Here is a 27,186-nt window from a genome sequence, read left to right on the forward strand (position 1 = left end):
TATGATAATATACAGAGGTTATGTCTCAGACACACACCAGTTCCTGCTGCCTCACATAAACAAAGTCTCACACATACACAGACAGTAAATAGTACATTATATACAGATATATAATATTATACAGAGGTTATGTCTCACACACACACACACCAGTTCCTTCTGCCTCACATAAACACAGTCTCACACATACAGATAGTAATTAGTACAGTATATACAGATATATAATATTATACAGAGGTTATGACGCTCACACACACACTAGTTCCTGCTGCCTCACATAAACACAGTCTCGCACATACACAGACAGTAATTAGTACAGTATATACAGATATATAATAGTATACAGAGGTTATGACTCACACACACACACCAGTTCCTGCTGTCTCACATAAACACAGTCTCACACATACACAGACAGTAATTAGTACAGTATATACAGATATATAATAGTATACAGAGGTTATGTCACACACACACACCAGTTCCTGCTGCCTCACATAAACACAGTCTCACACATACACAGACAGTAATTAGTACAGTATATACAGATATATAATATTATACAGAGGTTATGACTCACACACACACACACACCAGTTCCTGCTGCCTCACATAAACACAGTCTCACACATACAGTAATTAGTACAGTATATACAGATATATAATATTATACAGAGGTTATGACTCTCACACACACACACCAGTCCCTGCTGCCTCCCATAAACACAGTCTCACACATACGCAGTAATTAGTACAGTATATACAGATATATAATATTATACAGAGGTTATGACACACACACACATACACCAGTTCCTGCTGCCTCACATAAACACAGTTTCACACATACACAGACAGTAATTAGTGCAGTATATACAGATAAATAATATTATACAGAGGTTATGACTCACACACACCAGTTCCTGCTGCCTTACATAAACACAGTCTCACACATACACAGACAGTACGGTAATTAGTACAGTATATACAAATATATACAGACAGTAATTAGTACAGTATATACAGATATATAATAGTATACAGAGGTTATGTCACACACACACACCAGTTCCTGCTGCCTCACATAAACACAGTCTCACACATACACAGACAGTAATTAGTACAGTATATACAGATATATAATATTATACAGAGGTTATGACTCACACACACACACCAGTTCCTGCTGCCTCACATAAACACAGTCTCACACATACACAGACAGTAATTAGTACAGTATATACAGATATATAATATTATACAGAGGTTATGACTCTCACACACACACACACCAGTCCCTGCTGCCTCCCATAAACACAGTCTCACACATACGCAGTAATTAGTACAGTATATACAGATATATAATATTATACAGAGGTTATGACACACACACACATACACCAGTTCCTGCTGCCTCACATAAACACAGTTTCACACATACACAGACAGTAATTAGTGCAGTATATACAGATAAATAATATTATACAGAGGTTATGACTCACACACACCAGTTCCTGCTGCCTTACATAAACACAGTCTCACACATACACAGACAGTACGGTAATTAGTACAGTATATACAAATATATAATATTATACAGAGTTTATGACTCACACAGCAGTTCCTGCTGCCTCACATAAACACAGTCTCACACATACACAGACAGTAATTATTACAGTATATACAGATATATAATATTATGCAGATGTTATGACACACACATACACCAGTTCCTGCTGCCTCACATAAACAGTCTCACACATACAGACGGTAATTAGTACAGTATATACAGATATATAATATTATACAGAGGTTATGACGCTCACACACACACTAGTTCCTGCTGCCTCACATAAACAGTCTCACACATACACAGACAGTAATTAGTACAGTATATACAGATATATAATATTATACAGAGGTTATGACACACACATACACCAGTTCCTGCTGCCTCACATATATACAGTCTCACACATACACAGACAGTAATTAGTACAGTATATACAGATAAATAATATTATACAGAGGTTATGTCACACACACACACACACCAGAATAATAGAAGGAGATAAGCAGATTGCAGACTGTCTCAATGATTACTTCTGTTCTGTTTTCACTAAAGATTGTGAAGATACAATGTCTACATTAAGGGATGCTATGCAAAATAGAAACAATCTTAACAGTAATCTTTTTACAGAGGATGAGGTTTTGTTAGCATTATCAAAAATAAATGTTACAAAGGCAGTGGGTCCTGATAATATTCATCCAAGGGTTTTAAAAGAACTTCGTTCAGTGCTAACTGTCCCATTAACTGATCTGTTTAATCAGTCACTATTAACAGGAGCTGTCCCAGATGATTGGAGAATAGCAAATGTAATACCTCTTCATAAAAAGGGCAGTAGAGAAGAATCTGGCAACTACAGGCCAGTTAGTTTAACTTCAGTAGTAGGGAAATTAATGGAAAGCCTCTTAAAGGAAAGAATTATGACTTACATAAAGACAAACAATTTAGAGGACCAAAATCAGCATGGTTTTACTTCAGGGAGATCATGTCAGACTAATCTAATTGACTTCTTTGATTATGTAACAAAAGTATTAGACAAGGGAGGAGCAGTTGATGTAGCATATCTAGATTTCAGCAAAGCATTTGACACCGTCCCACACAATAAACTTATTCACAAACTATATCTCCTTGGTCTAGATTCAAAAATTGTGAACTGGGTGGAATGCTGGCTTAAGGACAGAAAACAAAGTGTCTTAGTAAATGGAGTTCATTCAGCAGAGGGGGCTGTTACTAGTGGTGTTCCTCAGGGGTCAGTTCTGGGGCCTGTTTTGTTTAACATATTTATCTGCAATATCAGCAAAGGGCTACAGGGGAAAGTATGTCTCTTTGCAGATGATACAAAAATTTGCAACAGAGTGGATGTTCCAGGGGGGGTAGACAAAATGAGAAGTGATATACAACAATTGGAGGATTGGACAAACGACTGGGATCTAAAGTTTAACACAGCAAAGTGTAAAATAATGCATTTAGGGAAGAAAAATCCAAATGTTAATTACAGACTCAATGACACTTTACTGACTGTTACAGACGAGGAACAGGACTTGGGAATTATTATTTCAGATGATTTAAAACTTAGTAAACAATGTAGTAAGGCAGCGAGTAAGGCTAGCAGAATGCTTGGATGTATTGGTAGAGGTATTTGCAGCAGAAATAGTAAGGTTCTTATGCCACTTTATAGATCATTAGTTAGGCCTCATCTTGAGTATTGTGTGCAGTTCTGGAGGCCATATCTTCAGAAGGATATTAACAAACTTGAATCTGTGCAAAGGAGGGCTACCAAAATGGTACATGGTCTAAAAAATAAAACTTACCAGGATAGGCTCAATGACCTAAATATGTATAGCTTAGAGGAGAGAAGGGAAAGAGGTGATATGATAGCAACTTTCAAGTACATTAAAGGGTTTAGTAAAACTGAGGCTGTGGGTATTTTACATAAAATGGAAAATTCAAGAACAAGGGGTCATGAGCTCAAGCTAAAGGGTAGTAGATTCAGGAGTAATTTGAGGAAGCACTTCTTTACAGAAAGAGTGATTGATTTATGGAATAAACTTCCTCAAGAGGTAGTAGCAACAAACACTGTGGGGGACTTTAAAAATGCATGGGACAAGCATAGGGCTATCCTACGAACTAGATAAGTTTATACTGTTAGGTAAGGTGGGGCAGACTTGCTGGGCCTATGGCTCTTATCTGCCGTCAATATCTATGTTTCTATGTTTCTATAAACACAGTCTCACACATACACAGACAGTAATTAGTACAGTATATACAGATATATAATATTATACAGAGGTTATGACTTACACACACACACACACACACACCAGTTCCTGCTGCCTCACATAAACACAGTCTCACACATACACAGACAGTAATAAGTACAGTATATACAGATATATAATATTATACAGATGTTATGACTCTCTCACACACATACCAGTTCCTGCTGCCTCCCATAAACACAGTCTCACACATACACAGTAATTAGTACAGTATATACAGATAAATGATATTATACAGAGATTATGACACACACACACATACACCAGTTCCTGCTGCCTCACATAAACACAGTCTCACACATACACAGACAGTAATTAGTACAGTATATACAGATAAATAATATTATACAGAGGTTATGACTCACACACACCAGTTCCTGCTACCTTACATAAACACAGTCTCACACATAAAGAGACAGTACGGTAATTAGTACAGTATATATAAATATATAATATTATACAGAGTTTATGACTCCCACACCAGTTCCTGCTGCCTCACATAAACACAGTCTCACACATACACAGACAGTAATTATTACAGTATATACAGATATATAATATTATGCAGATGTTATGACACACACACACACACTAGTTCCTGCGGCCTCACATAAACACAGTCTTACACAGACAGTAATTAGTACAGTATATACAGATATATAATATTATACAGAGGTTATGACTCACACACCAGTTCCTGCTGCCTCACATACACAGTCTCACACATACACAGTCAGTAATTAGTACAGTATATACAGATATATAATATTATACAGAGGTTATGAGTCACACACACACCAGTTCCTGCTGCCTCACATATACACAGTCTCACACATACACAGACAGTAATTATTACAGTATATACAGATATATAATATTACACCAAGGTTATGTCTCACACACATCAGTTCCTGCTGCCTCACATAAACACAGAGAGTAATTAGTACACTATATACAGATAGAGACAGTAATTAGTACAGTATATACATATATATAATATTATACAGAGGTTATGACTCTCACACACACACACGTTCCTGCTACCTTACATAAACACAGTCTCACACATACACAGACAGTAATTAGTACAGTATATACATATATATAATATTATACAGAGGTTATGACTCACACACACACACACGTTCCTGCTACCTTACATAAACACAGTCTCACACATACACAGACAGTTATTAGTACACTATATACAGATATATAATATTATACAGAGGTTACAACTCTCTCACACACACACCAGTTCCTGCTGCCTCACATAAACACAGTCTCACACATACACAGACAGTAATTAGTACAGTATATACAGATATATAATATTATACAGAGGTTATGACACACACCAGTTCCTGCTGCCTCACATATACACAGTCTCACACATACACAGTCAGTAATTAGTACAGTATATACAGATATATAATATTATACAGAGGTTATGACTCACACACACACCAGTTCCTGCTGCCTCACATAAACACAGTCTCACACATACACAGACAGTAATTATTACAGTATATACAGATATATAATATTATACAGAGGTTATGTCTCACATACACACACCAGTTCCTGCTGCCTCACATAAACACAGTCTCACACATACACAGACAGTAATTAGTACAGTATATACAGATATATAATATTATACAGAGGTTATGTCTCACACACACACACCAGTTCCTGCTGCCTCACATAAACACAGTCTCACACATACACAGACAGTAATTAGTACAGTATACACAGATATATAATATTATACAGAGGTTATGACCCACACACACACAAGTTCCTGCCGCCTTACATAAACACACAGTCTCACACATACACAGACAGTAATTAGAACAGTATATACAGATATATAATATTATACAGAGGTTATGACTTACACACACCAGTTCCTGCTGCCTCACATAAACACAGTCACACACATACACAGACAGTAATTATTACAGTATATACAGATATATAATATTATACAGAGGTTATGACTCACACACACACACACCAGTTCCTGCTGCCTCACATAAACACAGTCTCACACATACACAGATGGTAATTAGTACAGTATATACAGATGTATGATATTATACAGAGGTTATGACGCTCACACACACACTAGTTCCTGCGGCCTCACATAAACACAGTCTTACACAGACAGTAATTAGTACAGTATATACAGATATATAATATTATACAGAGGTTATGACTCACACACCAGTTCCTGCTGCCTCACATATACACAGTCTCACACATACACAGTCAGTAATTAGTACAGTATATACAGATATATAATGTTATACAGAGGTTATGACTCACACACACACCAGTTCCTGCTGCCTCACATATACACAGTCTCACACATACACAGACAGTAATTATTACAGTATATACAGATATATAATATTACACTGAGGTTATGTCTCACACACATCAGTTCCTGCTGCCTCACATAAACACAGACAGTAATTAGTACACTATATACAGATATAGACAGTAATTAGTACAGTATATACATATATACACAGTCTCACACATACACAGACAGTAATTAGTACAGTATATACAGATATATAATATTATACAGAGGTTATGACTCACACACCAGTTCCTGCTGCCTTACATAAACACAGTCTCACACATACACAGACAGTAATTAGTACAGTATATACAGATATATAATATTATACAGAGGTTATGACCCACACACAAACGTTCCTGCCGCCTTACATAAACACAGTCTCACACATACACAGACAGTAATTAGAACAGTATATACAGATATATAATATTATACAGAGGTTATGACTTACACACACACACACACACACACACACCAGTTCCTGCTGCCTTACATAAACACAGTCACACACATACACACACCAGTTCCTGCTGCCTCACATAAACAGTCTCACACATACACAGATGGTAATTAGTACAGTATATACAGATATATAATATTATACAGAGGTTATGAGGCTCACACACCAGTTCCTGCTGCCTCACATATACACAGTCTCACACATACACAGTCAGTAATTAGTAGAGTATATACAGATATATAATATTATACAGAGGTTATGACTCACACACACACCAGTTCCTGCTGCCTCACATATACACAGTCTCACACATACACAGACAGTAATTATTACAGTATATACAGATATATAATATTACACCGAGCCCCAAGGCAGAACATAGAGTGATCTGAGATGTCATCGCAGAAAATGCAGCATGTCTGCAGAAAGAACAGGAACTGTTAGCATTTTAATAACTTTTCAGTGCTGTTTCACATTATGCTGTTCTTTTTAAACAGAGCTGTTCTCTGGCTGCATTGTATAAGTTTTCCTTAACACAGTGCATCCAGAGCAAAGTGCTGTTTGAAGACAACAGTCTGGGGGTCGATGCGATAAAAATCGTCGCCCGCAAAAGCCGGCGACGCCAATATTTACGCTGGTTTGGTATCACATATACGGCGTAACCTAGAAATTACGCCTGTATATTTCTGCCGTCGCCCGTAGTTTTTTGGACCATAGGCAGGTATACCAAACCAGCGCAGTTTGGTATCCAATATGCAGCGTAAGGACTTACGTGGCGAAAATGGAGAAATCTTACTCCATTTTCACCTCGCCACAAAAAGCAGCCGTAAGAAGCCTTACGCTGACTATTGGAGCCCCGTAACTCCCTAAACTAACTAGAAAAGAAACCTAACACCTAACGCATGCGCAATGTCTATCTACCTGTCACCCGCGATCTGCTAAATAAAACCTAACACCTAACGCATGCGCAATGTCTATCTACCTGTCAACCGCGATCCCCCCCCCCCCCCGAATTCCCTAATAAAGTTATTAACCCCTAAAACCGCCGCTCCCGGACCCCGCCGCCATCTACATAAACTAACCCCCTACTGTGAGCCCCTAAAACCGCCGCCATCTACCTTATCTATCCCCTAATCTGACCCCTTACACCGCTGCCACCTATATAAAAATTATTAACCCCTAATCTAATCCCCCTATACCGCCGCCAGCTATATTAATATTATTAACCCCTAATGTAAGCCCCTTACACCGCCGCCATCTCTATTACAATGATTAACCCCTAATTTAATCTACCTACCCCGCCGCCAGCTATATTATCTATATTAACCCTAAGTATATTATAGTTAATATAGGTATTACATTATATATATATATATTAACTATATTAACCCTAATTATATTAGGGTTAATATAGTTAATATAGTTACTATAGTATTTATATTAACTATATTAACTCTATCTAACCCTAACACCCCTAACTACATTTATATTAAATTAATCTAATTCATGTTATAAACTAAAATATTCCTATTTAAATCTAAATACTTACCTATAAAATAAACCCTAAGATGGCTACAATATAATTAATAATTACATTGTAGCTATGTTAGGGTTAATATTTATTTTACAGGTAAATTGTTAATTATTTTAACTAGGTATAATAGCTATTAAATAGTTATGAACTATTTAATATCTACCTAGTTAAAATAATTACCCAATTACCTGTAAAATAAATCCTAACCTAAGTTACAAATACACCTACACTATCAATAAATTAAATAAACTACAAATATCTATCTAAAAATACAATTAAATAAACTAAACTAAATTACAAAAAAAAACAAACACTAAATTACAAAAAATAAAAAAAAGATTACAAGATTTTTAAGCTAATTACACCTATTCTAAGCCCCCTAATAAAATAATAAAGCCCCCCAAAATAAAAAAAATTCCCTGCCCTATTCTAAATTAAAAAAAGTTCAAAGCTCTTTACCTTACCAGCCCTTAAAAGGGCCTTTTGTGGGGGCATGCCCCAAAGAATTCAGCTCTTTTGCATTTAAAAACATATACAATACCCCCCCCCCCCATTACAACCCACCACCCACATACCCCTATTCTAAACCCACCCAAACCCCCCTTAAAAAAGCCTAACACTACCCCCCTGAAGATCTCCCTACCTTGTCTTCACCACACCGGGCCGAACTCCTAATCCGATCCGGGCGATGTCTTGCTCCAAGCGGCAAAGAAGAATTCTTCCTCCGGCGATGTCTTCCTCCAAGCGGCAAAGAAGAATTCTTCCTCCCGGCGACGTCTTTCTCCAAGCGGCAGCAAAGTCTTCTTCCTTCCGGCAACATCTTCCATGAAGCGGCATCTTCAATCTTCTTTCTTCGCTCCGCCACCGCGGAGCATCCATCCCGGCCGACGACTGAACGACGAATGAGGTACCTTTAAATGACGTCATCCAAGTCCGAGGGATTGAACTTGAATCTGATTGGCTGATTCAATCAGCCAATCAGATTTTTCTAACTTAATTCCGATTGGCTGATAGAATCCTATCAGCCAATCGGAATTCGGCGGACGCCATCCTGGATGACGTCATTTAAAGGTACCTCATTCGTCGTTCAGTCGTCGGCCGGGATGGATGCTCCGCGGTGGCGGAGCGAAGAAAGAAGATTGAAGATGCCGCTTCATTTAAGATGTTGCCGGAAGGAAGAAGACTTTGCTGCCGCTTGGAGGAAGACGTCGCCGGGAGGAAGAATTCTTCTTTGCCGCTTGGAGGAAGACATCGCCGGAGGAAGAATTCTTCTTTGCCGCTTGGAGCAAGACATCGCCCGGATCGGATTAGGAGTTCGGCCCGGTGTGGTGAAGACAAGGTAGGGAGATCTTCAGGGGGGTAGTGTTAGGCTTTTTTAAGGGGGGTTTGGGTGGGTTTAGAATAGGGGTATGTGGGTGGTGGGTTTTAATGGGGAGGGTATTGTATATGTTTTTAAATGCAATAGAGCTGAATTCTTTGGGGCATGCCCCCACAAAAGGCCCTTTTAAGGGCTGGTAAGGTAAAGAGCTTTGAACTTTTTTTAATTTAGAATAGGGCAGGGAATTTTTTTTATTTTGGGGGCTTTATTATTTTATTAGGGGGCTTAGAATAGGTGTAATTAGCTTAAAAATCTTGTAATCTTTTTTTTATTTTTTGTAATTTAGTGTTTGTTTTTTTTTGTAATTTAGTTTAGTTTATTTAATTGTATTTTTAGATAGATATTTGTAGTTTATTTTTGTACTTGCGCAGATTTCTGGACATCGCTGGTTTGTCAGACTTACGGCACGTTAGCATCTGACGGCGACTTATATAGGATAGCTCGAGTTGCGAGCTGAAACTGCGGGCGACGCCGGTTCCCTCGCTTGCGCCGCAAACTACGATCTATATCGGATCGCGCCCCAAATATGCAGTAGTGCTGCAAAGCAGCAGTGCATTGATTGTTGTCTGGCTCTGAGATTTTTGCAAGCTCTTTTGCTAGCTTTTCATAGTCTGCAAAGTTGTTTTCCTCTGAATGTAAGATGTCTATATGAGCAATGAACCTTTTTTATTACTACATTTCTGTTAGACTAAGAGAAAAGGAAACAAATTAATTTGAGAGACATTTTATAATTACTTTTTTTGTCTGCAGCTAATTTGCAATATAATTTTCAACTACTGCACTAGATTACACAACTTTAAATATTGCTTTATTCTCAAGTTAACCAACACATTGCAATTGATCTGGTGCTTTAGTGTAACTGGCAAATTTACTATTTTATTTAAAAATGACCTGCAGAAAAGTTTTCACTAAAAAAAATCTCATTGCAGAAAGTGAAAAAAAGTTCTGTCTCTGGGACACCGAGGTTATGTCTCACACACATCAGTTCCAACTGCCTCACATATACACAGTCTCACACATACACAGACAGTAATTAGTACACAATATACATACAGATATATAATATTATACAGAGGTTATGACTTTCACACACACCAGTTCCTGCTGCCTCACATAAACAGTCTCACATATACACAGACAGTAATTAGTACAGTATATACAGATATATAATATTATACAGAGGTTATGACTCTCACACACACACCAGTTCCTGCTGCCTCATATAAACACAGTCTCACACATACACAGACAGTAATTAGTACAGTATATACAGATATATAATATTCTACAGAGGTTATGACTCTCACACACACCAGTTCCTGCTGCCTCACATAAACACAGTCTCACACATGCACAGACAGTAATTAGTACAGTATATACAGATATAGACAGTAATTAGTACAGTATATACAGATATATAATATTATACAGAGGGTCTGACTCACATATACACAGACAGTAATTAGTACAGTATATACAGATATATAATATTCTACAGAGGTTATGACTCTCACACACACCAGTTCCTGCTGCCTCACATAAACACAGTCTCACACATGCACAGACAGTAATTAGTACAGTATATACAGATATAGACAGTAATTAGTACAGTATATACAGATATATAATATTATACAGAGGGTCTGACTCACATATACACAGACAGTAATTAGTACACTATATACAGATATATAATATTATACAGAGGTTATGACTCACACACCAGTTCCTGCTGCCTCACATAAACACAGTCTCACACATACACAGACAGTAATTAGTACAGTATATACAGATATATAATATTATACAGAGGTTATGTCTCACACCAGTTCCTGCTACCTCACATAAACACAGTCTCATATACAGATATATAATATTATACAGAGGTTATGACTCACACACACACCAGTTCCTGCTGTCTCACATAAACACAGTCTCACACATACACAGACAGTAATTAGTACAGTATACACAGATATATAATATTATACAGAGGTTATGACTCACACATCAGTTCCAACTGCCTCACATATACACAGTCTCACACATACACAGACAGTAATTAGTACACAATATACAGATATATAATATTATACAGAGGTTATAACTCACACACACCAGTTCCTGCTGCCTCACATATACACAGTCAGTAATTAGTACAGTATATACAGATATATAATATTATACAGAGGTTATTTATGACTCACACACCAGTTCCTGCTGCCTCACATATACACAGACAGTAATTATTACAGTATATATAGATATATAATATTATACAGAGGTTATGACACACACATACACCAGTCCATGCTGCCTCACATAAACACAGTTTCACACATACACAGACAGTAATTAGTACAGTATATACAGATATATAATACTATACAGAGGTTATGACTCACACACCAGTTCCTGCTGCCTCACATATACACAGTCTCACACATACAGAGACAGTAATTAGTACAGTATATACAGATATATAATATTATACAGAGGTTATGACACACACATACACCAGTTCCTGCTGTCTCACATAAACACAGTCTCACACATACACAGACAGTAATTAGTACAGTATATACAGATATATAATATTATACAGAGGTTATGACTCACACACCAGTTCCTGCTGCCTCACATATACACAGTCTCACACATACACAGACAGTAATTAGTACACTATATACAGATATATAATATTATACAGAGGTTATGACTTTCACACACACACACACCAGTTCCTGCTACCTCACATAAACACAGACAGTAATTAGTACACTATATACAGATATAAATAGTAATTAGTACACTATATACAGATATAGACAGTTATTAGTACACTATATACAGATAGACAGTAATTAGTACAGTATATACAGAGGTTATGACTCTCTCACACACACCATTCCTGCTGTCTCACATAAACAGTCTCACACATACACAGACAGTAATAAGTACAATATATACAGATATATAATATTACACAGAGGTTATGACTCTCACACACACACACACACACCAGTTCCTGCTGCCTCACATAAACACAGTCTCACACATACACAGACAGTAATTAGTACAGTATATAAAGATATATAATATTATACAGAGGTTATGACTCACACACACACACACCAGTTCCTGCTGCCTCCCATAAACACAGTCTCACACATACACAGACAGTAATTAGTACAGTATATACAGATATATAATATAATACAGAGGTTATGACTCACACACCAGTTCCTGCTGCCTCACATAAACACAGTCTCACACATACACAGACAGTAATTAGTACAGTATATAAAGATATATAATATTATACAGAGGTTATGACTCACACACACACACACCAGTTCCTGCTGCCTCACATAAACACAGTCTCACACATACACAGACAGAAATTAGTACAGTATATAAAGATATATAATATTATACAGAGGTTATGACTCACACACACACACACACACACACCAGTTCCTGCTGCCTCACATAAACACAGTCTCACATATACACAGACAGTAATTAGTACAGTTTATACAGATATATAATATTATACAGAGGTTATGACTCTCACACACACCAGTTCCTGCTGCCTCACATAAACACAGTCTCACACATACACAGTCAGTAATTAGTACAGTATATACAGATATATAATATTATACAGAGGTTATGTCTCACACACACCAGTTCCTGCTGCCTCACATAAACACAGTCTCACACATACACAGACAGTAATTAGTACAGTATATACAGATATATAATATTATACAGAGGTTATGTCTCACACACACCAGTTCCTGCTGCCTCACATAAACACAGTCTCACACATACACAGACAGTAATTAGTACAGTATATACAGATATATAATATTATACAGAGGTTATGACTCACACACACACACACCAGTATATAGAGGGTCTGACTCACATATACACAGACAGTATTAGTACGGTATATACAGATACAGACAGTAATTACACTATATACAGATATAGACAGTAATTAGTATACTATATACAGATACAGACAGTAATTAGTACAGTATATATATATATATATATATATATATATATATATATATATATATATATATATTATATAGAGGGTCTGACTCACACATACACAGACAGTAATTAGTACAGTATATAAAGATATAGACAGTAATTAGTATATACAGATATAGACAGTAATTAGTATACTATATACTGATACAGACAGTAATTACACTATATACAGATACAGACAGTAATTAGTACAGTATATATATATATATATATATATATATATATATATATTATACAGAGGGTCTGACTCATACATACACAGACAGTAATTAGTACACTATATACAGATATAGACAGTAATTAGTATATACAGATATATACAGTAATTAGTACATTACATACGGGTATTATTAAGGATACAGAGCTGGCATTGTTAATGTTTACCTCCGTGAAGCCATACTGATACGAGAGTGGAGACGATAGCAGCTAGTTCCCATTCAGCTAAAGAACCAATGATGTCACGTGTCACATGACTGCTGCTGACCACACGGTAAAGTAGTTTATGGTGCTACTTCTTCTAGGTCGTTTAGCTATTTGCTTGTTATGGACACGTGACTTTAGTGTCATCTTTGGTCCTTTGTCATTTTAGGAACAAGTTGATTCGCTATAATCTATCAATATAGTGGTTTCATGAAGGTATCTATACATATCTCTTTCTAATCTGTAATGTGTGTCAGTGTCAGAATGAGCATAAATACAAGGTGCTGCAGTTTGTGTTTCAGAAGTAGCAACTTTATAATATGTATGTGTGTATATAATGTACTGATAGGGAATTTAGGTGTATATGATGTACTGAGAGGGTGTATATGTGTATATAATGTACTGATAGGGTATTTATGTGTATATGATGTACTGAGAGGGTGTATGTGTGTGTATAATGTACTGAGAGGGTGCTGTGTGTGTGTATAATGTACTGAGAGGGTGCTGTGTGTGTGTATAATGTACTGAGAGGGTGCTGTGTGTGTATATAATGTACTAAGAGGGTGATGTGTGTGTATATATAATGTACTGAGAGAGTGCTGTGTGTGTATATAATGTACTAAGAGGGTGATGTGTGTGTATATATAATGTACTGAGAGGGTGCTATGTGTGTATATAGTGTACTGAGAGGGTGCTGTGTGTGTATATAATGTACTGAGAGGGAGTATGTGTGTGTATATAATGTACTGAGAGGGTGCTGTGTGTGTGTATATAATGTACTGAAAGGGAGTATGTGTGTGTGTATATAATGTACTGAGAGGGTGCTCTGTGTGTGTGTATATAATGTACTGAGAGGGAGTATGTGTGTGTATATAATGTACTGAGAGGGTGCTGTGTGTGTGTATATAATGTACTGAGAGGGCGCTGTGTGTATATATAATGTACTGAGAGGGTGCTGTGTGTGTGTATAATGTACTGAGAGGGTGCTGTGTGTGTATATAATGTACTGAGAGGGTGCTGTGTGTGTATATAATGTACTGAGAGGATGCTGTGTGTGTGTATAATGTACTGAGAGGGTGCTGTGTGTGTATATAATGTATTTAGAGGGTGCTGTGTGTGTATATATAATGTACTGAGAGGGTGCTGTGTGTGTGTGTGTATATAATGTACTGAGAGGGTGCTGTGTGTATATATAATGTACTGAGAGGGTGCTGTGTGTATATATAATGTACTGAGAGGGTGCTGTGTGTGTATATAATGTACTGAGAGGGTGCTGTGTGTGTGTGTGTGTGTGTGTGTGTATATAATGTACTGAGAGGGTGCTGTGTGTGTATATATAATGTACTGAGAGGGTGCTGTGTGTGTATATAATGTACTGAGAGGGTGCTGTGTGTGTATATAATGTACTGAGAGGGTGCTGTGTGTGTGTATTATGTACTGAGAGGGTGCTGTGTGTGTATATAATGTACTGAGAGGGTGCTGTGTGTGTATATAATGTACTGAGAGGGTGCTGTGTGTATATATAATGTACTGAGAGGGTGCTGTGTGTGTATATAATGTACTGAGAGGGTGCTGTGTGTGTATATAATGTACTGAGAGGGTGCTGTGTGTATATATAATGTACTGAGAGGGTGCTGTGTGTGTGTATAATGTACTGAGAGGGCGCTGTGTGTGTATATAATGTACTGAGAGGGTGCTGTGTGTGTATATAATGTACTGAGAGGGTGCTGTGTGTGTGTATATAATTTACTGAGAGGGTGCTGTGTGTATATATAATGTACTGAGAGGATTCTGTGTGTGTGTATATATAATGTACTGAGAGAGTGCTGTGTGTGTGTATATAATGTACTGAGAGGGCGCTGTGTGTGTATATAATGTACTGAGAGGGTGCTGTGTGTGTGTGTATATATAATGTACTGAGAGGGTGCTGTGTGTGTATATAATGTACTGAGAGGGTGCTGTGTGTGTATATAATGTACTGAGAGGGTGCTGTGTGTGTGTATATAATGTACTGAGAGGGTGCTGTGTGTGTATATATAATGTACTGAGAGGGTGCTGTGTGTGTATATATAATGTACTGAGAGGGTGCTGTGTGTGTGTGTATATATAATGTACTGAGAGAGTGCTGTGTGTGTGTGTATATAATGTACTGAGAGGGTGCTGTGTGTGTATATAATGTACTGAGAGGGTGCTGTGTGTGTATATAATGTACTAAGAGGGTGATGTGTGTGTATATATAATGTACTAAGAGGGTGATGTGTGTGTATATATAATGTACTGAGAGAGTGCTGTGTGTGTATATAATGTACTAAGAGGGTGATGTGTGTGTATATATAATGTACTGAGAGGGTACTGTGTGTATATATATAATGTACTGAGAGGGTGCTGTGTGTGTGTATATAATGTACTGAAAGGGTGTTGTGTATATGTGTGTATAATGTACTGAGAGGGTGCTGTGTGTGTGTATATAATGTACTGAGAGTGTGCTGTGTGTATATATAATGTACTGAGAGGGTGCTGTGTGTATATATAATGTACTGAGAGGGTGCTGTGTGTGTATATATAATGTACTGAGAGGGTGCTGTGTGTGTATATATAATGTACTGAGAGTGTGCTGTGTGTATATATAATGTACTGAGAGGGTGCTGTGTGTATATATAATGTACTGAGAGGGTGCTGTGTGTGTGTATATATAATGTACTGAGAGGGTGCTATGTGTGTGTATATAATGTACTGAGAGGGTGCTGTGTGTGTGTATAATGTGCTGAGAGGGTGCTGTGTGTGTGTATAATGTGCTGAGAGGGTGCTGTGTGTGTGTATATAATGTACTGAGAGGGCGTTGTGTATGTGTGTGTATATATAATGTACTGAGAGGGTTCTGTGTGTGTATATAATGTACTGAGAGGGTGCTGTGTGTATGTATATAATGTACTGAGAGGGTGCTGTGTGTGTATATAATGTATTGAGAGGGTGCTGTGTGTGTGTATATAATGTACTGAGAGGGCGTTGTGTATGTGTGTGTATATAATGTACTGAGAGGGTGTTGTGTGTGTGTATAATGTACTGAGAGGGTGCTGTGTGTGTATATAATGTACTGAGAGGGTGCTGTGTGTGTATATATAATGTACTGAGGGGGTGCTGTGTGTGTGTATATATAATGTACTGAGAGGATGCTGTGTGTATATAATGTACTGAGAGGGTGCTGTGTGTATATATAATGTACTGAGAGGGTGCTGTGTGTATATAATGTACTGAGAGGGTGCTGTGTGTGTGTATATAATGTACTGAGAGGGTGCTGTGTGTGTGTATATAATGTACTGAGAGGGTGCTGTGTGTGTGTATATAATGTACTGATAGGATACTGTGTGTGTATATAATGTACTGAGAGGGTGCTGTGTGTGTGTATATAATGTACTGAGAGGGTGCTGTGTGTGTGTATATAATGTACTGAGAGGGTGCTGTGTGTGTGTATATAATGTACTGAGAGGGTGCTGTGTGTGTGTATATAATGTACTGAGAGGGTGCTGTGTGTGTATATAATGTACTGAGAGGGTGCTGTGTGTGTGTATAATGTACTGAGAGGGTGCTGTGTGTTTGTATATAATGTACTGATAGGATACTGTGTGTGTATATAATGTACTGATAGGATACTGTGTGTGTATATAATGTACTGAGAGGGTGCTGTGTGTGTGTATATAATGTACTGAGAGGGTGCTGTGTTTGTGTATATAATGTACTGAGAGGGTGCTGTGTGTGTGTGTGTGTGTATAATGTACTGAGAGGGTGCTGTGTGTGTGTATATAATGTACTGAGAGGGTACTGTGTGTATATAATGTACTGAGAGGGTGCTGTGTGTGTGTATATAATGTACTGAGAGGGTGCTGTGTGTGTGTATATAATGTACTGAGAGGGTGCTGTGTGTGTGTATATAATGTACTGAGAGGGAGCTGTATGTATATAATGTACTGAGAGGGTGCTGTGTGTGTGTATATAATGTACTGAGAGGGTGTTGTGTATATGTGTGTATAATGTACTGAGAGGGTGCTGTGTGTGTATATATAATGTACTGAGAGGGTGCTGTGTGTGTATATATAATGTACTGAGAGGGTGCTGTGTGTATATATAATGTACTGAGAGGGTGCTGTGTGTATATATAATGTACTGAGAGGGTGCTGTGTGTGTGTATAATGTACTGAGAGGGTGCTGTGTGTGTGTATAATGTACTGAGAGGGTGCTGTGTGTGTATATAATGTACTGAGAGGGTGCTGTGTGTGTGTATATAATGTACTGAGAGGGTGCTGTGTGTGTATATAATGTATTGAGAGGGTGCTGTGTGTGTATATAATGTACTGAGAGGGTGCTGTGTGTGTATATAATGTATTGAGAGGGTGCTGTGTGTGTGTATATAATGTACTGAGAGGGTGTTGTGTATGTGTGTATATAATGTACTGAGAGGGTGTTGTGTGTGTATATAATGTACTGAGAGGGTTCTGTGTGTGTGTATATAATGTACTGAGAGGGTGCTGTGTGTGTATATAATGTATTGAGAGGGTGCTGTGTGTGTATATAATGAGAGGGTGCTGTGTGTGTGTATATAATGTACTGAGAGGGTGTTGTGTATGTGTGTATATAATGTACTGAGAGGGTTCTGTGTGTGTGTATATAATGTACTGAGAGGGTTCTGTGTGTGTGTATATAATGTACTGAGAGGGTTCTGTGTGTGTGTATATAATGTACTGAGAGGGAGCTGTATGTATATAATGTACTGAGAGGGTGCTGTGTGTGTGTATATAATGTACTGAGAGGGTGTTGTGTATATGTGTGTATAATGTACTGAGAGGGTGCTGTGTGTGTATATATAATGTACTGAGAGGGTGCTGTGTGTGTATATATAATGTACTGAGAGGGTGCTGTGTGTATATATAATGTACTGAGAGGGTGCTGTGTGTATATATAATGTACTGAGAGGGTGCTGTGTGTGTGTATAATGTACTGAGAGGGTGCTGTGTGTGTGTATAATGTACTGAGAGGGTGCTGTGTGTGTATATAATGTACTGAGAGGGTGCTGTGTGTGTGTGTAATGTACTGAGAGGGTGCTGTGTGTATATATATAATGTACTGAGAGGGTACTGTGTGTATATATAATGTACTGAGAGGGTGCTGTGTGTGTGTATATAATGTACTGAGAGGGTGCTGTGTGTGTGTATATAATGTACTGAGAGGGTGCTGTGTGTGTGTGTAATGTACTGAGAGGGTGCTGTGTGTGTGTATATAATGTACTGAGAGGGTGCTGTGTGTGTATATAATGTATTGAGAGGGTGCTGTGTGTGTGTATATAATGTACTGAGAGGGTGCTGTGTGTGTATATAATGTATTGAGAGGGTGCTGTGTGTGTGTGTATATAATGTACTGAGAGGGTGTTGTGTATGTGTGTATATAATGTACTGAGAGGGTGTTGTGTGTGTATATAATGTACTGAGAGGGTTCTGTGTGTGTGTATATAATGTACTGAGAGGGTGCTGTGTGTGTATATAATGTATTGAGAGGGTGCTGTGTGTGTATATAATGTACTGAGAGGGTGCTGTGTGTATATAATGTACTGAGAGGGTGTTGTGTATGTGTGTATATAATGTACTGAGAGGGTGCTGTGTGTGTGTATATAATGTACTGAGAGGGTTCTGTGTGTGTGTATATAATGTACTGAGAGGGTTCTGTGTGTGTGTATATAATGTACTGAGAGGGTGCTGTGTGTGTGTATATAATGTACTGAGAGGGTGTTGTGTATGTGTGTATATAATGTACTGAGAGGGTGTTGTGTATGTGTGTATATAATGTACTGAGAGGGTGCTGTGTGTGTGTATATAATGTACTGAGAGGGTGCTGTGTGTGTGTATATAATGTACTGAGAGGGTTCTCTGTGTGTGTGTGTGTGTGTGTGTATATAATGTACTGAGAGGGTGCTGTGTGTGTGTATATAATGTACTGAGAGGGTGCTGTGTGTGTGTATATAATGTACTGAGAGGGTGCTGTGTGTGTGTGTATAATGTACTGAGAGGGTGCTGTGTGTGTGTATATAATGTACTGAGAGGGTGCTGTGTGTGTGTATATAATGTACTGAGAGGGTTCTGTGTGTGTGTATATAATGTACTGAGAGGGTGTTGTGTATGTGTGTATATAATGTACTGAGAGGGTGTTGTGTATGTGTGTGTATAATGTACTGAGAGGGTGCTGTGTGTGTATATGATGTACTGAGAGGGTGCTGTGTGTGTATATATAATGTACTGAGGGGGTGCTGTGTGTGTGTATATATAATGTACTGAGGGGGTGCTGTGTGTGTGTATATATAATGTACTGAGAGGGTGATGTGTGTGTATATAATGTACGGAGAGGGTGCTGTGTGTGTGTATATATAATGTACTGAGAGGGTGCTCTGTGTATATATAATGTACTGAGAGGGTGCTGTGTGTGTATATATAATGTACTGAGAGGGTGCTGTGTGTGTGTATATAATGTACTGAGAGGGTGCTGTCCTGTGTGTGTATATAATGTACTGAGAGGGTGTATGTGTGTATATATAATGTACTGAGAGGGTGCTTTGTGTGTATATAATGTACTGAGAGGGTGCTGTGTGTGTGTATATAATGTACTGAGAGGGTGCTGTGTGTGTGTGTATATAATGTACTGAGAGGGTGCTGTGTGTGTATATATAATGTACTGAGAGGGTGCTGTGTGTGTATATAATGTACTGAGAGGGTGCTGTGTGTGTGTATATAATGTACTGAGAGGGTGCTGTGTGTGTATATATAATGTACTGAGAGGGTGCTGTGTGTCTGTATATAAAGTACTTAGAGGGTGCTGTGTGTGTGTATATAATGTACTGAGAGGGTGCTGTGTGTGTATATAATGTACTGAGAGGGTGCTGTGTGTGTATATATAATGTACTGAGGGGGTGCTGTGTGTGTGTATATATAATGTTCTGAGGGGGTGCTGTGTGTGTGTATATATAATGTACTGAGAGGGTGATGTGTGTGTATATAATGTACGGAGAGGGTGCTGTGTGTGTGTATATATAATGTACTGAGAGGGTGCTGTGTGTATATATAATGTACTGAGAGGGTGCTGTGTGTGTATATATAATGTACTGAGAGGGTGCTGTGTGTGTGTATATAATGTACTGAGAGGGTGCTGTCCTGTGTGTGTATATAATGTACTGAGAGGGTGTATGTGTGTATATATAATGTACTGAGAGGGTGCTGTGTGTGTGTATATAATGTACTGAGAGGGTGCTGTGTGTGTGTATATAATGTACTGAGAGGGTGCTGTGTGTGTATATATAATGTACTGAGAGGGTGCTGTGTGTGTATATAATGTACTGAGAGGGTGCTGTGTGTGTATATATAATGTACTGAGAGGGTGCTGTGTGTGTATATATAATGTACTGAGAGGGTGCTGTGTGTCTGTATATAAAGTACTGAGAGGGTGCTGTGTGTGTGTATATAATGTACTGAGAGGGTGCTGTGTGTGTATATATAATGTACTGAGAGGGTGCTGTGTGTGTGTATAATGTACTGAGAGGGTGCTGTGTGTGTGTATAATGTACTGAGAGGGTGCTGTGTGTCTGTATATAAAGTACTGAGAGGGTGCTGTGTGTGTGTATATAATGTACTGAGAGGGTGCTGTGTGTGTATATATAATGTACTGAGAGGGTGCTGTGTGTGTATATATAATGTACTGAGAGGGTGCTGTGTGTGTATATATAATGTACTGAGAGGGTGCTGTGTGTGTGTATATAATGTACTGAGAGGGTGTTGTGTATATGTGTGTATAATGTACTGAGAGGGTGCTGTGTGTGTATATATAATGTACTGAGAGGGTGCTGTGTGTGTGTATAATGTACTGAGAGGGTGCTGTGTGTATATATAATGTACTGAGAGGGTGCTGTGTGTGTGTATATAATGTACTGAGAGGGTGCTGTGTGTGTGTATAATGTACTGAGAGGGTGCTGTGTGTGTGTGTGTATATAATGTACTGAGAGGGTGCTGTGTGTGTATATAATTTATTGAGAGGGTGCTGTGTGTGTGTATATAATGTACTGAGAGGGTGTTGTGTATGTGTGTATATAATGTACTGAGAGGGTGTTGTGTGTATATATAATGTACTGAGAGGGTGCTGTGTGTATATATAATGTACTGAGAGGGTGCTGTGTGTGTGTATATAATGTACTGAGAGGGTGTTGTGTGTGTATATAATGTACTGAGAGGGTGCTGTGTGTGTGTATATAATGTACTGAGAGGGTGCTGTGTGTGTATATAATGTATTGAGAGGGTGCTGTGTGTGTGTATATAATGTACTGAGAGGGTGTTGTGTATGTGTATAATGTACTGAGAGGGTGTTGTGTGTGTATATAATGTACTGAGAGGGTGTTGTGTATGTATATAATGTACTGAGAGGGTGTTGTGTGTGTATATAATGTACTGAGAGGGTGCTGTGTGTGTGTATATAATGTACTGAGAGGGTGCTGTGTGTGTATATAATGTATTGAGAGGGTGCTGTGTGTGTGTATATAATGTACTGAGAGGGTGCTGTGTGTATATAATGTACTCAGAGGGTGCTGTGTGTGTATATAATGTACTGAGAGGGTGTTGTGTGTGTATATAATGTACTGAGAGGGTGCTGTGTGTGTGTATATAATGTACTGAGAGGGTTCTGTGTGTGTGTATATAATGTACTGAGAGGGTGCTGTGTGTGTATATAATGTACTGAGAGGGTGCTGTGTGTGTGTATATAATGTACTGAGAGGGTTCTGTGTGTGTGTATATAATGTACTGAGAGGGTTCTGTGTGTGTGTATATAATGTACTGAGAGGGTGCTGTGTGTGTGTATATAATGTACTGAGAGGGTGCTGTGTGTGTGTATATAATGTACTGAGAGGGTTCTGTGTGTGTGTATATAATGTACTGAGAGGGTGTTGTGTATGTGTGTATATAATGTACTGAGAGGGTGTTGTGTGTGTATAATGTACTGAGAGGGTGCTGTGTGTGTATATAATGTACTGAGAGGGTTCTGTGTGTGTGTATATAATGTACTGAGAGGGTGTTGTGTATGTGTGTGTGTGTATAATGTACTGAGAGGGTGTTGTGTATGTGTGTATATAATGTACTGAGAGGGTGTTGTGTGTGTATAATGTACTGAGAGGGTGCTGTGTGTGTATATAATGTACTGAGGGGGTGCTGTGTGTGTGTATATATAATGTACTGAGAGGGTGCTGTGTGTGTATATATAATGTACTGAGGGGGTGCTGTGTGTGTATATATAATATACTGAGGGGGTGCTGTGTGTGTGTATATAATGTACGGAGAGGGTGCTGTGTGTGTGTATATAATGTACTGAGAGGGTGCTGTGTGTGTATATAATGTACTGAGAGGGTGCTGTGTGTGTATATAATGTACTGAGAGGGTGCTGTGTGTGTGTATATAATGTACTGAGAGGGTGCTGTGTGTTTATATATAATGTACTGAGAAGGTGCTGTGTGTGTATATAATGTACTGAGAGGGTGCTGTGTGTGTGTATATAATGTACTGAGAGGGTGCTGTGTGTGTGTATATAATGTACTGAGAGGGTGCTGTGTGTGTATAATGTATTGAGAGGGTGCTGTGTGTGTGTATATAATGTATTGAGAGGGTGCTGTGTGTGTATATAATGTACAGAGAGGGTGTATATAATGTGCTGAGAGGGTCCTGTGTGTGTGTGGCAGGCAGAGAAAACCACTCTATAATATTATATATCTGTTTGTAAGGCACTGGGGTATATTTCTGGGGTTTAGTGATAGATGTGTGGGTACATATGTATATTTATTGGTGTGTGTTTATATGTGTATATGAAAGTTTGTGTTTATATGTGTATATGGTTAATATTCCCATATGTGTAATCTCTGACATGTATGTAATATCTGACATGTATGTAATGTCTGACTTATGCAATATTTGACATGTATGTAATTATTATTATTATCGGTTATTTGTAGAGCGCCAACAGATTCCGCAGCGTTATAAACAAAAGCTGAGTACAACAAAACAATTATAGGTATCAAATGGGTCGAGGGCCCTGCCAAGAGTTGCACTGTTGTAGTCAGCTCTTAAGAAGGTGATCTACAAACAGCTGGACTCTTAGGCTTACATGCCTAAGGGATAGCAATGGAGGAGAGGAACTGGTATAAAGAAAGATTATTGTAGGTTGTATGCATCCCTGAACAGTAGAGTCTTTAGGGAGCGCTTGAAGCTTTCAAAACTAGGGGAGAGTCTTGTGGAGCGAGGCAGAGATTTCCACAAGAAATTGACATACAATTGACATGTATGTAATGTGTGACACGTATGTAATGTGTGACATGTATGTAATGTGTGACACGTTTGTAATGTGTGACATGTATGTAATGTGTGACATGTATGTAATGTGTGACACGTTTGTAATGTGTGACATGTATGTAATGTGTGACACGTATGTAATGTGTGACACATATGTAATCTCTGACATGTATGTAATCTCTGACATGTATGTAGTGTGTGACGTGTGTAATGTGTGACATGTATGTAATCTCTGACATGTATGTAATGTGTGACATGTATGTAGTGTGTGACGTGTGTAATGTGTGACATGTATGTAAACTGTGACATGTAGGTAATATCTGACATGTATGTGCCACGGCTGCAGGTCTCAGTGTTACACAATATAGCTGACCATGAACAAGATAAAGAAGAAGATGCCTGAGCGGATCCTGAATCACATCCTGGAGATTCTCTACCTGCTGACGGGAGAGGTGAGAAAGCACCATAACGTCACCACGGTAACCGCCTGCAGTGACTGTGTATTAGTTGCTTAGCAACAAGAGGTGAATGATGCTCAGAGGTAAAGAAAGAGCCAGTGTTTAAGGTGTTTGTACAAATATCAAAGTGTAGAGTTGTTCTGGGAAATTCACCTGAGGAGACCGTTATTTCCCAGCAGCCTTTAGTGATTTGTTCCATTATCCCCATACACAGCAATAGGCAGCTTATGTAGTAATGTCAGACTTAGGCTAATAAAGATAAACTGGTATTTATATGGTATAAACACATAGTGCAGAAGAGGAAGTGCTATTGTATAGAATGGCCATAAGCATATGTACATATGTCATATATAGATAATACCGCACATACACAGCAATAGGCAGCTTATGTAGTGATGTCAGACTTAGGCTAATAAATATAAACTGGTATTTATATGGTATAAACACATAGTGCAGAAGAGGAAGTGCTATTGTATAGAATGGCTATAAGCATATGTACATATGTCATATATAGATAATACCGGCACATACACAGCAATAGGCAGCTTATGTAGTGATGTCAGACTTAGGCTAATAAAGATAAACTGGTATTTATATGGTATAAACACATAGTGCAGAAGAGGAAGTGCTATTGTATAGAATGGCCATAAGCATATGTACATATGTCATATATAGATAATACCGCACATACACAGCAATAGGCAGCTTATGTAGTGATGTCAGACTTAGGCTAATAAAGAGTAAACTGGTATTTATATGGTATAAACAAGTAGTGCAGAAGAGGAAGTGCTATTGTATAGAATGGCTATAAGCATATGTACATATGTCATATATAGATAATACCGCACATACACAGCAATAGGCAGCTTATGTAGTGATGTCAGGCTTAGGCTAATAAAGATAAACTGGTATTTATATGGTATAAACACATAGTGCATAGAGGAAGTGCTATTGTATAGAATGGCCATAAGCATATGTACATATGTCATATATAGATAATACCTGCACATACACAGCAATAGGCAGCTTATGTAGTGATGTCAGGCTTAGGCTAATAAAGAGTAAACTGGTATTTATATGGTATAAACACATAGTGCAGAAGAGGAAGTGCTATTGTATAGAATGGCCATAAGCATATGTACATATGTCATATATAGATAATACCGCAAATACACAGCAATAGGCAGCTTATGTAGTGATGTCAGGCTTAGGCTAATAAAGATAAACTGGTATTTATATGGTATAAACACATAGTGCAGAAGAGGAAGTGCTATTGTATAGAATGGCCATAAGCATATGTACATATGTCATATATAGATAATACCGCACATACACAGCAATAGGCAGCTTATGTAGTGATGTCAGGCTTAGGCTAATAAAGATAAACTGGTATTTATATGGTATAAACACATAGTGCAGAAGAGGAAGTGCTATTGTATAGAATGGCCATAAGCATATGTACATATGTCATATATAGATAATACCTGCACATACACACGTGATGTGAGAGGGGTCAGTTATGTATTTATGTCTCACTCTTGCAGCGTGTGACTAACTCACTGACAGCGAGTCACATGACCGGGGACAAGATGGCGACAGAGAGAATACTGACCCACACCCTGCAGATCATGTATCTGCTGACAGGGGAGGTGAGATGGAATATGTCTTAATAGTAGCTGCATATCCCTGTGACCAGATGTATTTGTTTACACATGTGTTTCATTTACATGCATTTAAAATTTTTGAAAATATTAGAATAGGCTGATTGCAGCCTGACATGCCCTCGCTCATTCTGTTTATGGGGTATACTACTTTTTCACACTAAAAGCAGGATTTATCAAAGCAATTCTCCTAAAATTGCACCTATAAATCCGCATATTGCTAAATCCTCTGATTTTTTTAAAGCAAATTGTGCCTAAAATTGGGAAGTTCAATTATACATTCCTCTCACTTTGTTTGCGTTTATTGTTTAAAAAGAAGGATGATCCCTTTATTATAAGACATCCATCGGCACGGCTCCAGATTCAGATACTGATCTTCCCCGAATAGGAATGCAAGGGGGAGGTACTGTTACCACACAAGACGTGCCGCACTAAACACACTATACTGGTGCACGCCTGCGGCCGAGCCAGCCATAAAATAACAACAACAAAAAAGGAAGAAAAGGCAGCACTCTAGGGAAGTGAAAAAATAATAAAACCCAAAACTTTAATGCATAATCGGTTAAAAATACACACCAACACTGGAGGACAAAAATAATACTTAAGAGTTTCGTGCCTGTCGG

At 38.1% G+C, this 27,186-nt stretch overlaps 2 protein-coding genes across 2 annotated transcripts in view; one reads left to right on the forward strand and one right to left on the reverse strand.

The window, feature by feature from the left end:
- The window catches only part of LOC128666684 (gastrula zinc finger protein XlCGF8.2DB-like), a 75,147-nt gene extending 61,066 nt beyond the window's left edge, over positions 1-14,081 (reverse strand). The window contains exon 1 of the mRNA XM_053721413.1: positions 14,048-14,081. The gene's annotated coding sequence lies outside the window, so the exon portion shown is untranslated. The remainder of the gene's footprint in view (positions 1-14,047) is intronic.
- Positions 14,082-14,230: 149 nt separating this feature from the next.
- Positions 14,231-27,186, forward strand: part of LOC128666683 (gastrula zinc finger protein XlCGF48.2-like) — a 150,792-nt gene continuing 137,836 nt past the window's right edge. Inside the window, exons 1-3 of the mRNA XM_053721412.1 lie at positions 14,231-14,299; positions 24,791-24,896; positions 26,447-26,551. Coding sequence (XP_053577387.1) covers positions 24,819-24,896; positions 26,447-26,551 — 183 coding nt within the window. The 5' untranslated portion in view covers positions 14,231-14,299; positions 24,791-24,818. The remainder of the gene's footprint in view (positions 14,300-24,790; positions 24,897-26,446; positions 26,552-27,186) is intronic.

Source organism: Bombina bombina, chromosome 7 (genome assembly GCF_027579735.1).
Source record: "Bombina bombina isolate aBomBom1 chromosome 7, aBomBom1.pri, whole genome shotgun sequence".
Lineage (NCBI taxonomy): Eukaryota > Metazoa > Chordata > Amphibia > Anura > Bombinatoridae > Bombina > Bombina bombina.